The 17,000-nt window shown below is 30.7% G+C and overlaps 1 protein-coding gene across 3 annotated transcripts in view; it reads right to left on the reverse strand.

Annotated features, from left to right (window-relative positions):
• LOC142323056 (polyamine-transporting ATPase 13A3-like) overlaps nt 1-17,000 on the reverse strand; it is a 158,049-nt gene that overhangs the window by 79,851 nt on the left and 61,198 nt on the right. For all 3 annotated transcript variants that reach the window (XM_075362172.1, XM_075362171.1, XM_075362173.1), the window contains exons 10-12: nt 13,323-13,577; nt 2,887-2,973; nt 420-461 (exon numbers count right to left, since the gene is read on the reverse strand). In XM_075362172.1, coding sequence (XP_075218287.1) covers nt 420-461; nt 2,887-2,973; nt 13,323-13,577 — 384 coding nt within the window. The remainder of the gene's footprint in view (nt 1-419; nt 462-2,886; nt 2,974-13,322; nt 13,578-17,000) is intronic.

Consider the following 17,000-nt stretch of genomic DNA (forward strand, 5'->3'; position numbering starts at 1 on the left):
TTTCTCAAGAAAGCAACTGCTGATGTTCAGTTCACTGTAATGATATGCAGCTATCCAGCGCAGGACGTGGACCAATCAGCTTCACCACCCTATATCTAAACAGCTTTTCCAATCTTTATATACATTGTTATTTGAATAACCTCTTATTGTAGGATTGCTGCTCCTATTTAATTTCTTGATTCATCTTGGACTTGTAGGAGAACACAATCTGGTTTGCAATTGGACTTGTATTGTTCCTAATAATGTATTTCTTTTACCTATAATGAAGCTCTTTCTCCTTATAAAACACCTTATTACCTCTATTGGTTATTTCTTTAATACCTGAACTCTTTCGCCAAATAATTTTTATATTACATGAAAGAAAACTCAAAAATCTATAATTATAAGATCAATACTGGCATTGTTATTATTCAACATACGTCAATATCTGCAGTAGTGTTGATGTCATCACTCGAACTGTTCTGAAAAAGAAAGGATTGTAAAAAAATAATTTAATGTGTAATTAAAAATTTTTATTAAAATTTATAATTAATTCAACATTTTTATTAAAATTAATGATTTATTAAAAATTTTAGATCAATTTTATTCATTTATACTAGGTCAGTATGATAACTAGCTGTGGTGCTAGATCATGATGATAAATTTTGTAGGCAGGCACGTTCCACTTTTGATTCAAATGGTGGTGATAGGGAATATTATTTTCATGATCATTTCTGTAGGTGCTTTCTAAGGTCATGAGTTCATGACAAAATTATTTGTTTTTTTATTTCAACAATTATTTATTATTGTTTCTACTGATTTTTAAACTTTTTAAAGATATCACTACAGTTATGAGAAAGGTAAGTAATGTTCATTTACATATTTCAATGGAGAAATTTTTTTAATTTTCTGTACTAATTTTGACTGAACATAACATTATATTAAAATTTAAAATATATTTATCTCAAATGAAATCTCTTTCTGTCACTGATAACTTTTCACTATCTTTTTTTTTCAATATTCCTGGATTAATTCACTGAATATAATGCACTTTAAAATCATTATATGCATTCTCTCATTTGATTTTCGCCGACTTTGCAAGTCAGTTATTATTACAGGCTTTTGTCACCATCTTTTTTACCTACCTAGAACAACAGCTTGACCTAAGCAGTGGTTGTCAGTGAAGCAATTGTTACATAGTAGCAATTGTGCCAGCATGAAAAAAGAATAGTAGGTTACTTGGAGAAAGAATGAAATCTACCATCTGCTTTAGTTCAATGATCCCTTCTTCATCAAATGATAGTAATAAAGAAATTTTATCAAATAAAAAAATTCACCAAATTCTTGATGTTCAAACTCTTCTGGGGTGTTTGCATCCTTAAAGAACACAGACTCTTGAGTTTTGCATCTTTATGATACATTCAAACATTACAAATGTGCTTGGATTCAGAAGAAATCATACCCAAGAAAACAAAACTATTATTGCTTAAAGTGATACAAGTGAAGTAAGTGCATGTTTTAACAATCTTCATTTTTTGCGGCAATAAAATTTGTTCTCAAAGATTTAAAATTCAGACACAAAAGTATATTTGTTATGCACTGTAAATAAGAAAAAAAATGATTAAAGTGACAACAATAATTTTAAAAAAAATATTACTAATTTATTATTCTGGGGTTTATAGAAACCACTACATCTAAAATTAAGCATTGAATTAAATCTAATAGTAAAAGAAATTGCTCACTGTTTTACATTCAATATACTAGAAGTCTAGTATGCAAATGAAAAGAATTAGAATAATTGATTTTTAATCATTTGAATTAAAAAAAGAAATTAAACATATTATTATTAATCAGTCAGTTCCATAGGCGCAGAAATTTGCTATCACAGTGATCCCTGATAAAGAAGTAGCTGATCTGTTAGCTTCTAAAAGCTGCTAGCATGACACTTTAGATTGAACCAAAGAGGCTGACCCGATCCTCAAGGAGTTCATCCATGAAAGAAGGAAAAAAGGATGAGGTGAGAAGGGGAAGGAGAGATCAACCCATAAACATACTGCCTTGATCAGGGCACATCAGGGATTTATGTCTTGCTAAGGACCGTAACACTAATGTTGTTCAATATTTGAGTATGCCTTTCACAAATCTGATGATATGTCTTACAATGAACTAAACATCTTTTATTACAGATCTCAAAGAATAATATTGTTTTTTCCTGAAAATTAACTCAGAAATACGTAGGAAGTGTAATAGGAATATTAAAATAGGATTCATACACATTTGGGGGGGTTATTCAGTATTTTTGATCATCTACAAATTGATAGATCCAAGAAACCTTATGTACAAGTATAAACACATTTTTATTAAGGCAAATTAGTTAACTTGTTCCTTTGTCAGCTACGGATTATTCATGTCAAATAACCCAATTTATAAATTCTTGTCGTCTGATCTTACCAGGTTTTACAAATTTTTCTGTATGCCTAAAAATATATGTCTAGCCTTTTATTCAAATTTTAACTAAAATACTACATTACATTTTATATATATTTTAAAAACCCTCAAATACAACAGAAGCTTTGGAATCACCAATGTCTAAATATTCATTTAATTAGCAGAACAATATGGTAGAAAGACTACCAAAATAAAAATAATTACATTTTACTATAATACTTAATTAACAAATTTTTATTAATGGGCATTTTGTTAATGAAGGCATGGGAATGAAAATGCAGTTAAAAATTCACAAAATAATCAGAAAAAAGGCTGACGTGAAATCATATAAAACTTTCAGTTACTTTAAAACAAAATGAACTGAATTCATAATTTTCTATTAAAGAAGGTTTCTAGTTTTGTACAATCTTTACCACTGACCAATTATAGACAAGACTGTTCATTAAAACTAAAACTTACCCTACTTGAAATATTCTGTTTTGGTCGAACAATAGTAGGAATAAGCATATCATATTTAGCAGTATCTTCTCCTGGCTCTTCCAGTTCCTTCAAAACAGAAAGAAAAACAAACCATGAGTTTTATAAATAAAATCTATTAAAATTCTGTCATCTCAAAAAATCAGTGACTGATATCAAAATGTTAATATTCAAAATGTGATCAGTATCCAAAGATATCATTTTCTTAAGTTACTGATACTGCAAATACTGGTTCTCTAAAACAAAAATAAAGATTACAGTAATTTAGAAAATGAAAAAATCAGTATCTCATTACTATTGTAACAAATCATAATCTGATTAGACTTGAATGCAACATTTTACTAAACTAACATTGATGTGTAGTATAGCTATCATAAAAGTTAGCTAAAAGAGAGAGGAATCCCTCTTAATATTTTATCAATTAAATTCTCTGTTCATGAACTATTTAATTAAGATTTGTAAACATAAACCATTTGATGTTTCATTACCATAAGTTATTTTTAATATCATTTTTGTTAAAAAAAACCTTAATTATTTTAATGTTTATTGTTTATTCTAAACATTTCCATTTTGGAAATGCATTAATGGCAGATACAAAATATAATAAAGTTCAGGCTAGAATTCACAATTAAAATGTTAAAATAGAAAATATTACAAGATTAAGTATCCCATACAAGTTGTCCACAGACATATAATAACTGCATATTCCATTGACATCAAACAGTATAATACTTGTAGGTTCTAGTCAGTCTGAATGATAAAATACCTGGTTAACAAAATTTACTGAGATAACTATAGCTCACCTTTGAAAATATGCATCATAACAAAATATTTAACAATCAATCAAAGATGTATTTGTAATATCATAATCTACTTGTGACAAAATATTATTATAATTCTATTATTTTACCTTCAGTAAGAGGTAAGAAGAGTTGTAAGAATTGATGAAAAATTTTAGTTCTTTTACATCAGCTGATGTGTCTACTATAGTATCAATATAACCACTCATTTACATTTAATAAGAAATTCAATAAAACTGAAAAATTATCTTAAACAATTCCTAAATTGCCATTTTGTAACTTATACAAATAAACAATAATTATACTTCAATAATTATTTTTTGGCTATGTTTTTGTCCATGACTGTCAGTAATTAAGTTAATTTAAAATTTTAATTTGTATAGTGGTGATAAACTGAATCAAATTGCATAATCAAACATTTTTAAAACTTCAAATTGTTTTCAGTTGTCTTTGCAACCATTCTCCATGACTTGTGCTACTGTTGATGAAAATGGTGTCACTGGTGTCCGTTGATAATTCTGATGATTTCATTTAATTAGGTACACACATATTAAGAATGCAGTTGAAAAGTAAGCACAATTTGAATTGGATGGTCACAAAGAAAACTGAAAACATTTTGAAGTGAGCTTTTAAAATCAATTTATTATAAATTCAGTTTGGTTTATCATTATGAATATTTACATTTTAAATTAAATTTTATTGTAGTAATAAATTCTGACTATTTGAGAATTACAAATGCTTTTCTTAGTGAAGAGATTTGAATAAACCACTTGATTTATTTGGCTTTAAAAATTTCATTTATTTAAATACATGTTCTGCCATTCTTTTGTAACTTTCCTAAAGGAGTATGTAACAAGTTTTCTTCTTTCTTTTTTTGTTGAAATTGACATGTATCAACCTCTTCTCTTTTAAATTATTGTTCTGTTATACATCACATTAATTTGACAACTTCCATTATGGATAAAAAAATATATTTTGGAAATACAGTTATACATACATTTGTAAGTACTGACAGTAAATTTTGATTAGGAAATTCTTACTAGTTGATGTTGCTGTCAACAATTTTATTTATTAATAAATCACTTTTATTTCTGTCATCTTTAACATTTTTGTCAACAAAATTCATAATATTATCTATTCTAGTACTATTATTCCCAACATTTCTATAACATTTATTAAAATAAATGATATCATCATTAATGTAGAAGAGCATGCCTTTTATTTTTTCCAATTAAGAATTGATCAGAGGCAATAATACTCATATAATTACAACAATTTACTGTATCATTCTTTTTATAATTATCCTTAATATTGGCTAAACAATGAGTAAAAGGTACTTTAGCAGAAAACAATACACTGCCATAAAATTTTAGTCAAATATGTTATTACCAGTAAATCCAAACATTTTCAAAATATCTCTTACTTATATTTAGTTGGTAACAACTGTAGATAATGACTAACCAGAGTTTAGTTCTGAATTACCGCTGCTGAAGGCAGTGATTGTAATTCAGGATTAAAGATAAAGAAAGGAAAGAAGCTGATTCAACTAATCTATCACCTTGTTGACTGTAAGAAAAGTTTCACTTATAACAATTGGGTACTGCCCCTTTCCCATAACCTACTTCAGCAAGTTAGAACACTGAACAAATTTTTGTAAAATGTATTTTCTACCATTCTTGAGTTTTTCCTCGGTGTTGATATGTAAACCAAGTTTTATATGATACCTGTATTTGGTTTACCAGCCTTTTGGAGAGGTACTACATTAGTTCTACTGATGACTAACTCAAGGGGTATATTATAGCTCTAAATGAAAATACTTTATTTTAAAAATTATTTCTACCAGCAGTAAAAGAGTGTATCATATTCAGCCACCTCCATGCAGCATCTCATACAACCACCTCCATTGGAGCAACTGGTATTACTACATCCAAGACATAAAAAATTGAATGTAAGGCTTTATCAATTAAAACTGTCATTGATACTATCTGTTTCAATAAACTTTATTTGAAAATTTTTAATATTTTTCAATGATAAATTAGTGTCATTCATATCATAGTCAAACTGCAATAGAAAAGAAATATTCATGATTATTGATTGTTGCTCACACACAATTTCAGTAAACTAGGAGATTTAAAATAACAAGAAGCACTATTAAAAAAGGAATAGGCATGCAGCCTATCTGACCTAAATCGGTCATAATGATAAAGCTTGTTATTATTTGGTTTATAATAAAACACCAAACTCCAATGAGAAACAAATCGATAACTAAATCACTCCTACCCCTTAACATAGAAAAAAGATTATTTTTTAAATTTAAAGAATTTAAGGATTTAGATGGATCATTGGGCATAATTATAATAGCAAAGATACCAGAAGAGGAAGGAGTAGAATCTGACTTTTTTTCTAGTAATTGATATGAAAATCTCTATGCTGTTGCATCAGCCAGCCAATTGCTATCATAATTATCACTAGGTGTAAAAACAATAGGTAATTGGAGTTACAGTTACTCTCATAGATTTAACAGTTCCATTGTAATTCTTTTGTTTAAATATGTATATGCATATTATGCAATCTATTAAGATTACTCTGGAAAAAGTCCAACTGCTGCAATAAATGATATCTATCTTGTTCCCTGTTTCCTTCTGTCAATAAAATCTCTTGTTTTAGTGCCTCAGTACTTTATTTTTGCTCAGGTGTTTTACCCATGACATATCTTTCTCCTTTTGAAAAACTGTGCTCCAGAATTTCTATTCTTAAACAATTATTGAAATCATTCAGTATACTAATTACACAGGGTAAGCAACATAAAACCAAACCCATAATGAAACCGCTATCCAACACTATAAAAGACTCTCACACAACTAGTGGATGTATATGTTACTACTGATTGTTGCTGTCGTTTGTCAGGTGGTTATGTATCAGTGCAGTATAGTTTTTTTGCAGTGCAGTATTGTGAGTGCAGTTGTGTTTGTGTAAAATGCCTTATTCAATCCAGGAGAGGAGCTATAGTTGAGGCCTATATTCATTCTGGATCGTTTGAAGAATCATGTCAAGTATTCATAGAAAAATTACCGAATACCTGTATCCCAGCGAAGAGTGTCATTTAAAAAATGGTGTACAACAGGTTCATTTTCAAATACAAAATGAAATAGGCAATCTTCCATTAGGACTCTACAGACCATTGCCAATATTGAGAGGAAAATTACTGCCAGTCCAAAAAACTCACTACGCAAGTTATCCCAACAATCTAGTGTTAAAAATTCTTCATAACCTCTGGTGTCATAATATTCTTCATGAATTAAAATTGAAACCACACCGTATTACAATTGTGCAACAACTGAAGGAGCCAGACAAACTCAAACAACTTGGTTATTGCAACTGGCTTCTCAAAAACACTGTTGGTGGACAGATAGACCCGATGTCGTATTTCATGTCAGACAAAGCACGGTTTCATTTATCCAGCCGTGTTAATTTGCAGAGCACCAGGTATTGAATGGCGAGGAATCCTCACAAGATATTCGAGCATCCACTTCACTATGAGAAAATTAGTGTTTGGTGTGCCGTTTCCGGTAATCATATAGTGGGGCCAATATTTTTGAACCGAACTGTCAGTACTCACAATTCTCGAAGAATTCTATGCGCAATTAACTGATAATGAAAAAAATACAGCTTCTTCCAACAAAATGGAACAATGTTTCACTGAATTGTGTTCATGCAGCTTTCACAAATGAATGAGCTGTCAGCAGAGGACGGTGCCTCCACGTTCCCCAGAGTTGTCTACTTGTGATATTTTCCTTTGGGGCTACTTAAAGGAGAGAGTTTATGCATCTAATCCCCACAATATTGATAAACTGAAGGTGAACATTCAACGAGAAATCAACGCAATTGTCAATTTTTTGCGTTAGACGACTCTCAATATAATCAATTGAGCACAAAAGTGCATCGGTGCCCAGGGTGGTCATTTTGAACATCTTTTGTAACAATAAGGTAAATAAATGCAAGTTTAAATTATGTGTTATATTTTTCTTATTTAATTTATCCCTATCATTCGTAAAATTTCATTCCAACATAACCTACCGATTCTACAGCAGTTACGGTATGGGTTCGGTTTTATGTTGTTCATTCTGTATCTCTAATTAACTTAGTCATCCATTCACCATCTTTATCTACTAGTTTTATTTGAATAAATAAACATACAGCCATGATTCTTATTTCATCATTAAAGCCCCCTTCAGTATTAACAAATCATCCATCGGTATGGATGTTTTTACTTCTAGTAATTATCACTTTCTGGGCAAATCAATTCTTAAGATTATGAAAATTAAAATTCATTTAATTAATTGTGAACTATTCTGAATATAGCAATTATAAAGAACCCGTGAAGAATATATCCTAGATAAGATTGGATGACATGATCAGCAGGAGGTAATAAGAAAGCTATCAAGGCTATTTATCATAAGATAGGTCCTGATCAAAAGGTGCTGAAATCAGAAATTGGACTGGAGAATGGAAAACAACCACCTACTGCTAATTAAGAATTTATACTTTTAACTATTTTTTTTTTTTTTAACATTAGTCGAACATTTAAATTTCATGTTTTCTGAAATACATATTAACATAATTTATAAAATAAAATATAAAAATTAAAATTTTAATCTGTTTAAATTACTTGATAATAAAGAAAAAGTTTCCTATTTTAAATTAAAGAATTCAATCAATTTATTGTAATAAAACACAAAATATTATTTTGTAGTTCTCTGTTTTAATAATTTATTGCTATCTTAATAAGCAGATCATTATTATACCTTCATAACAGGTAATTTATCAACACTGTCATCCAAATTTTTTGCCAGATAATAAAGAAAATTATTAGAATAATGATAAATTACTTTCTTACTGGTTTACCATTACCTCATTTCCTAGAAATATTAAACAAGGATTTACAGATAAATAGTGCTTTATTTAAATAATGCTTTCTTTTTTAAATAACATTTTAGCAATAAAAACAAAATAATTTCTACTTACAGAATCCTAAATACTTGAATATCAAACTCGATTTAAGTACTTCAGTAAAATCATTTTATCTCTATTTGCAATAAAAAATGAGCTATTCAGAAAATAAAATTAATGACTAATCTTTAGTGTATAAAAAAACCAGATCTTTAGTAGTGCCTGAATCAAAAGTTAGATTCTCTTTACATCCCAATTTCTCTTACATCATATCTTTACTGGAATTAAGTCAGCCAACTTCATGATGTGCAGAACTCGCCTTCAAAATTTTTAAAAAGCTTCAGTTTCAAAAGAATACTCAGGCTGTTTTTCATACACTGAGCCATTTATAGGGGTCATCTTGTACACAGTGCTTTGTGAATGCTCTGTCCAAGTCATCAAAGACTGCATGCTTGTCATTTTTTGAAATCAGATGCCAAGTCTGAGGCTGATATGAAAGCAGTGATTTTACTTTTGTTTATATTATGCAAGGTACTTTATCGAATGTGATTAACTGTGGGTGATCGTTTTGTTTTGGTTTTTTGTTTATTTTTAAATTAAAACCATAACAGTTATTAATCACAAAAATACAAAATACACAACTCACAAATACACACAATAATACAAACATCTCAAAATACAAACTCAAAAAAGAAAATTGTTTATATTAATATTATGTGTTGCATTTATGTATCTGATGCTAAATCAATATTAAAATTATATCTAAATGTTAACAGCTGTTACAAATAAAATCATTTAATAATACATTTTAAAACACCTAAATTCACTTTCCCAGTTTATATAAGAAATACATCTATAAAAAAGAGTTGATTATTTTTATAAAAAAGAGGCAGACTTATTCATAAAAACTCAAACAATCGTATTACGACATGCATACTCTTAGAAAACAGGTATAAAATACTTGGTTTTAATTTAATTCTGTTCTAGAAATATTACTTCAGCTAAAGCGAGTTGGAGTTATGTATATAATTGTACATTATGTATGGAGTGACCTGTTGTACGGAAGTGAAGTATGGACAATGAGGAAGAGGAAAAAGAACTGGATTGAGGCTTTTGAGATGTGGATATGGAGAAGGATGGAGAAAGTAAGATGAATGGATAAAGTAGAAATGAGAAAGTAATGAACAGGATTAAAGATGAAAGATCACTTATTTGGGAAGTACACAAAAGAAAAGGAAAGTGGTTAGGACATGTGGTTAGAGCAAGTGGAATCTTGACAACTACATTGGAAGGATTAATAGAAGGAGAAAGGAAGCAACGAAGAAGGATGAAAGTTAATAGATGATGTGAAACATGGCAACTTCAAGTGGATGAAGGAGAAGGCTTAGGACAAAACTCGATGGAGACAGAGGTGGCATACAGGACCTGCCAACAGGCAGAACACCATATGATGATGATGAAAATGAGTTGAGAGGCAAACAGAAGAGAAAGGAGCTTGATACTTTCTATTTTAAATGTTATTTTTAGCTACTTTTCTTTTAAATAAAAAAATTATTTTTCTCTTCCTTATCAGATGTTTAACTCACAGGATTTACCTCCCACTAGTCACATGAAGAAATGGCTTTCACCTTAAGGAATACAACATCTACTGGTGGGGTGTGATGTGATTGCCCATCACGATCTGTGAGAGTTATGCAGAATCAACCAAAGAGGTGACTTCACTTTTTAATGTACAATAACTTCTGAATTTTCAAAAAATGGAATTATTAATGTTGAAAGTTTCTAGATATCAGGAATGAAATGTTTTGTATCACCCCATAAATTTCTGATGGTTAAGCTTTGCTCGGTAAGTTAAGGCTGAAGAGTACATTTTTATGGTAGTTAAGGAAATGACATGGGTTGTTATAGTAACCACATCTTTATCTAAAATGAGTCAGACAGCTGTTGGAGCACTGACCTTGTTCGGTTTCAATCTGGTATAGGATGGATGTGCTATAGGATGGATCTTGCTTCATTGCCCACAATAACTCAATAGGATGCCAGGAAACAAAGCTAATGGGAAATAAGATGGCCGATTTGTTCACTGAAAAGGAATCATATCTTCCATTTACAGGTCCTGAGACTGCCTATGGCATAAATACTACAGTACTACCTTCAGTAAGGTCCTATTCTTTATTAGTCAGTATATACGATTCTAGTGATAGCTATGATCTGTGAATCTACTTCAGGATGACTTCTTATACAGAGTCTTTTGTCTGACTACAGAGACTCCAAACATATCATCCTTGAATGTGAGGCCCATAAGAAAAAAGGCTTTCATAATTCTTAAGTCCATTTATCAAGAGATGTGAACATTTATAATACCTTTGGAAATGTTCTGGCATTCATTAAAGATACAGTGTTGGTCTAACAAGACTAGATTCTTCAGAAGAGCATTTAAGACTTCAAACTGAAGCACCTCAGTGGTTATCCCCATCTTCTTTCACAATAAATAAATTTAAAAAATGCTCTGTCTTTGCTCAGTCTTTTTTGTTAGCTTCTAATTTTTTAAGTTACCGAATATTTTTTTTTCATATTGAAACTGTTTTTTAATTCAGTGTGTAGGGATCTCAAATACTTTAGGAATGGAATAAAATTTTATCTAACATTCAGCAATCAGCAGAAGAAGATTATTTATAATAAAATGTGATCATAGGAGGGGGCTATTTTAATTCTACTCGTATAAATCAAGTTTTAAATATATCACAAAATAAATAAAAATCTGTTTCAGTAAAAGGAAATGAACTTTCTAAATTTAGAGAAACAACCTACTTTTTAATTAGCTAGGAATAAATCTAGAACTTTGCATTACGTAATAATTTCTCTTAGGTAAAAACAAATATTTCCGAAGTAATAGTAAGTCTAATTTTCCATGACAGGAAAAACTAGTATTAGAAATTTTTCACTGTCTAAAAACATAAACATATGGTATTACAACTGATAACAGCATTATGTACATTTCATAAAACTGGTGTAATTATTTTAAAATTTTGGATAACCATATGGGAGGGCTGCTCTACAGACCAAGTGTTTTAAAGTTGTATTTTCAATAAATGTTCCAAATGGAGATAAAGGAACCTTCTAATTGTGCAGCCAGTCATTGGTGGGTTTATTTTGCTAATTGCTGCTTTAAGGGAGACAATTAAGGAGAGCAAATCATAGCTGAACCACTATCAGAAGTTTTATTACAAGCTTATTAACTACTACATAATTCAGTAGGCAAGTAATGACTGAATTCCTGACACCATTCATTAGGTCTTGGGTGTGCTTCGCGCTCAGCTGGCTTGGGGTGAGATCACATGTGCAGGTGCATATGTGAACTGCAGCTTCCATTTAGAAATTGTAAGTTACATACAGTACGAACTAAGCTGACAGTCTGGCTTATCTTTATCCTTGTTATAACTGGAAAAATTTTATATTAAAATATGAGTTAAACATTTCAAACACAACAAAACAGAATACATATAATACAAAAAAATTGTTAAGGTAAAATAAAACAACTATGATCAAAATGTACTTCATACAAATTTCTACATAAAGTAATTAATAAGTGCACAGTAAAATACTGGGTGATCATAAATTATTCAGTGCATTTTAGGCGTTAATAAAAAAATAACAAAGCAATGCACTTACATGTATGTTTTATTGTTGAAGAAGGTATTTTGAACAGTTTTGTTTACCATTTATTAACTTCAAACAAGTTTCACATGAGCAGCTTTTGTGGTGCGTAAAATGTCTAGACGATATTCAATTTCGCGACACAAATTACAAAGAATATCTGGAGTTATTCCATTAATTACACCTTTGATTCTTCTTTTTAGTTCATTGATGTTGACAGTCTTTGTTGCATACACCCTGTTTTGACAAACCCCCAAAGAAAGAAATCAAGTGGCATAATGTCAGGGGATCAAGGTGACCAGGGAATTAATCCATCATGATCAATCCAACATTGAGGAACTTGTTCATGTAGGTAATTCCTAACATGTAAACCTCAGAGTGCTGGTGGGCTATCTTACTGGAAGTAAACATTGGATTGCCGAGGTTCAATTTGTAGTACTGCATATTCAATTTGTAGTACGGTATAGAAAGCTAACACTAGTAATCGTTGGCTAGGTGAAGAAGAATCACTTCATAAGCAGTCAATGCACACTAAACGTTAATTTTCATCAGTTCAAATGTTGGGCCGGCCAGGGTACTTCTTCCTTCTTCTTTTTCTTGGTCTTCTCCTGCTGGTGGTCCAACAGTGAATGCTGTTGCCTTTCCTCATTGCTGCTTATATAGCTGCTGGTGCATGGTGGTGTGCTTTGTGCCCAGCTGTCTTGGGAAAGGGATTGTGTGTACAAGTACGTGTGTAAACTACAGCTCCCCCTAACATCTTACCAGTTGGCATCACACTCACCGATATGAAGCAAAGCATGTGTCAACAAAATATATACAAGAATATTGCAAATTGTAATTGTGAACTGATCATGATGGTGGTTATATAATACATTTTAGAAAAAAGACAAATATAATGCAAATAAAATAAAATTACATTTCTATATTCTATCTCTGTGAATTAATACTAATAAATGAAACAAAGATTTTGAAATAAACAAATCAGTTCAAAAGCAGTGTTCAAAAACTCACCCAGTCAGTAGCTTTGAACATTGTTATATCCAGTGGATCACCACATATTTCATTGTCAATGACTGTCAATGAGTGACATGAAGCAAGGGCTATCTTAATTGGGGATTTATTATCAAGAGTCTTAACATCTTTTATCAAATGATCATCAGTTAAAAGCTGTTGTTCTGAGTGGAAAGATGATGATGAAATGTTGCTATAGGTGGTAGATGGCAACACACCCCATAGATCCATTCCTTCCTCAGTCAGGGTTCCTGTCTTAAAAGAAATGCAAATAATTAATTACGGTACCATTCAATTTTTGATTAAATTTAGGTTGACTATAAGGCAGCTTTAGCTGGTAGGTATACCTAAGGTACTATAGTTGGATTAAATGCTATACATGGTCTTCTTTGAAGATAAATATCTCAGAAAACATAGCCCATTAAGTTTTATATTTTTTTGATTACGTTAAACAATTTTTCAGACACAATCTTTTTGATAAATTTTTAACTGAATAAAAAAACAAGTCTTTTTTTGAGTTCCGATTACAAAAACCTTGGTCTAATTATAAATCACAAAATCCATAAACAGATTATTTTAAATTTAGAAGCATTACTAGTTACAGTGTTTAAAATGGATCTGCCAAATCTAAGATTACTACATTTTGTATTTCTGAATTGTTAACAAAGACAAAATATCTTTACATCAACAACTTAATGGGATACGTGATTTTGGCTTAATTAAAAATTCAGTGTCACTAACTAAATATTAAAATAATGCATTGACAAGGATATTTTGATACATTTTTTATTACATAATGGGGATGGTCAGGAAAAGGGCCAGATCCTTGTTAGGTACAAATTTAAATATATCTTTGCAGGTATAACAGTCAACTACCCAAAAAAGATTAAAATTACTGTAACAAATAATGCTTATTAAATGAAATGGGCTAGACTAAATTAAACAGATTTTGTTTCATTTCTGAGACATTAATCCTTAAATCTGACTGCACAGTATTTAATCACATAGTTTAGATTTAAAAGTGTAAGATATTTTCTCAAAGTCTTTTTTTATGAGGTGCTATCCAAAAGTTCTCAAAATTTGAATGTGGCATATGAACTGGTTTTATTACAGTTCTGTGGTGCTAGATAGAGTGACCTACATTTCTTGTTAGTCAGTTGGCCCAATGGTGTCATGATGTGAGGATTTGTGTGATTTTGTAATGATGTGTGCATTGTTTTGTGATTCTACGGTGAAGTGAAAATGAATGACATTAAAGAGTAATGAATTTGCATCAAATATAGCAAGATTGCTGCTGAAACTCACCAAATGCTTAGGTAAACATTTTAGCCTTTTTAGCAGAGTATGTTTTACACCAAACACAAACATATAACTGGTACAAGTTTTTTAAAACAAACAACAATCAGTCGATTATGATGAGTGTTCTGGTCATCCTTTGATTGAAAACACATTTCAGAACATAACAGACATGTGTGAAGCCATTCTAAAAGATTGAAGAAGTACAATCCATGGCATTTTTGACATTGTAGGCCTAATGTACAGTGTTTATCAGAAAAATACCGTTGTGAGAGTTCAACATGCGGCTCATTGCCATGAAATTTATTCAGAGGCTGCTTAGCATTGAATAAAAACATCTGTGTTCAATTCTGTACTGAGTTAAAATAACTTCTGAAACTAATCCAAACATCACCTCCAGACAATATCATTACTGATGGTAAATCATGGGTTTAATGATTCATGATGAGATTAAAGGCTAATGGAGATGTTTGGTGACTGTTGAAGGGATCCAGGCCAAACTGCAGAAGATGTTTCTGTTCATTAAAAAAAGGTGGGTTCACGCTAGCCATGCAGAAGGATACTGGTCTGAAGGGGATGGAGGCATACAATTTTTAAGGTAATTACTGAATTTTATATGCTAATTTTGGGTGCTTTTGAGTATCACCTAATATGTATGTTACCGTGATGTATTTTTTGTATGTTTACCATTGTTTTTATTTTTATTTATTTTGTGCGCAAGTTTGTCAGTGAGTAGCCTGTTATATCCCTTATTTGTGCTAAGTATTTTATAGTTATATCATATTTTTAACAGCCAGATAGTGTAGTGAGGTCAGTGAAAATGGCCACAAAAGAGACTGAAAACATCATAAAGTAAATTTTGAAAATAGTTTAATTAAATTATTTCAAAAAAGAATAGTGAAATCTCTGTAGCTTAGTAAATATCAAGATTTACATAATGCATTTATTAAATGTAAATTCATCACGTATCAAGGCACAGTTTCTTACCCTTTGAGTTTCTTGCAAGAACTACTTTTTATAGGAATCAATTTCTGTGAATAGGATTGAACTAAAAAAACTATAAAAATAAAACCTACTTAAAAAATGCACTAAAAACTAATACTTTTTCAATTCTTCTTTAGATTTTTAATTTTTATAGTCAGTACAATATTAGAAGTCAGTAAGATATGCTAGTTGTTTATTAATAATTTTGTGTTTTCTTTACAGTTACAGTTTAAAAAACAAGAAATCATAATTTTTTTCATTTTTAATGTAATTTTGCTTAAGTAGGTTTTATTATGCTCTGCTGACCTTCATGATGGTAGCATTTCTGCTATAATCTGGAAGGTTCTGTGTTTAAATCCTGGTTAGGCTTGCCATTTTTTATATGCTTAAAATTGATTTATCATAAAGTAACTACAATTTTTTGAGGGAATGTTGTTGCTTCGGTGAATAAATAAATAAGTTTTTAAAGGGTAATTGGATGCGATTGTGAAATGCTTTGTGACAATGAGTTTCCTGTTCTGAGTTGTGTAAAAATTTAAATAATTTTTATTTAGGGCTCAACGTGTAATGAGTTACTGTTTACGCTTTATTAATAACTCTCAAGCACAAAATTTGCGCCTTTGCAGTCCATTAACTTTTTAAACTTTGATTATCAGAGCGTGCTGTGGTGAATATTGTGCAAAGGGAATCGTTTCCAAGTGAACTTAACGATTTGTAGCTAGGAAAACCACTAACCAAAACCAGCAAACTCATTTCTCTAAGTCCATTCTTAGACAAAAACAATGTAATACGGGTTGGTGGAAGATTACAGCACTCAGATTTAACTCCAGATCAAATTCACCCTAACGTCTTACCAAAGAGTCATACATTTACTAATTAGATTGCAAGACATTTTCACATCAAAATGCTTCATGCAGGGCCATAGCTGTTGTTAAACATCATTCGTCAAAAATATTGGCCAATCAATGGCAGGAGTTTAGCTAGTAAAATCTTCTGTCAATGCATCACATGCTTCAAGGTAAATCCAGATTTCAGGCACAAATTATGGGTGATTTACCAAGATCAAGAGTAAAACACCACCTCGTCCTTTCTATACCATGGGTGTAGACTATTGTATTCCATTTAATGTTAAATTAACTAAACGAAGAGGAGCTACAACAGTGAAATGTTATATTGCACTTTTCATTTGCTTTAGTACAAAGGCTTTACATTTAGAACTAGTAGAAGATCTTACTACAGAGTCTTTCTTGGCAGCGCTTCGAAGATTTATCTCAAGATAGGGGAAACCCAAAAATATGTACTTGGATAACGGTACTAATTTTGTTGGTGCTCAGCGAGAACTGCTAGAACTAGCTGAGTTACAGAAGAACGAGGAATTCAAGAGTTCTATCTTAACCT

The sequence above is a fragment of the Lycorma delicatula genome, chromosome 4 (genome assembly GCF_047948215.1).
Source record: "Lycorma delicatula isolate Av1 chromosome 4, ASM4794821v1, whole genome shotgun sequence".
In the NCBI taxonomy this organism is placed as follows: domain Eukaryota; kingdom Metazoa; phylum Arthropoda; class Insecta; order Hemiptera; family Fulgoridae; genus Lycorma; species Lycorma delicatula.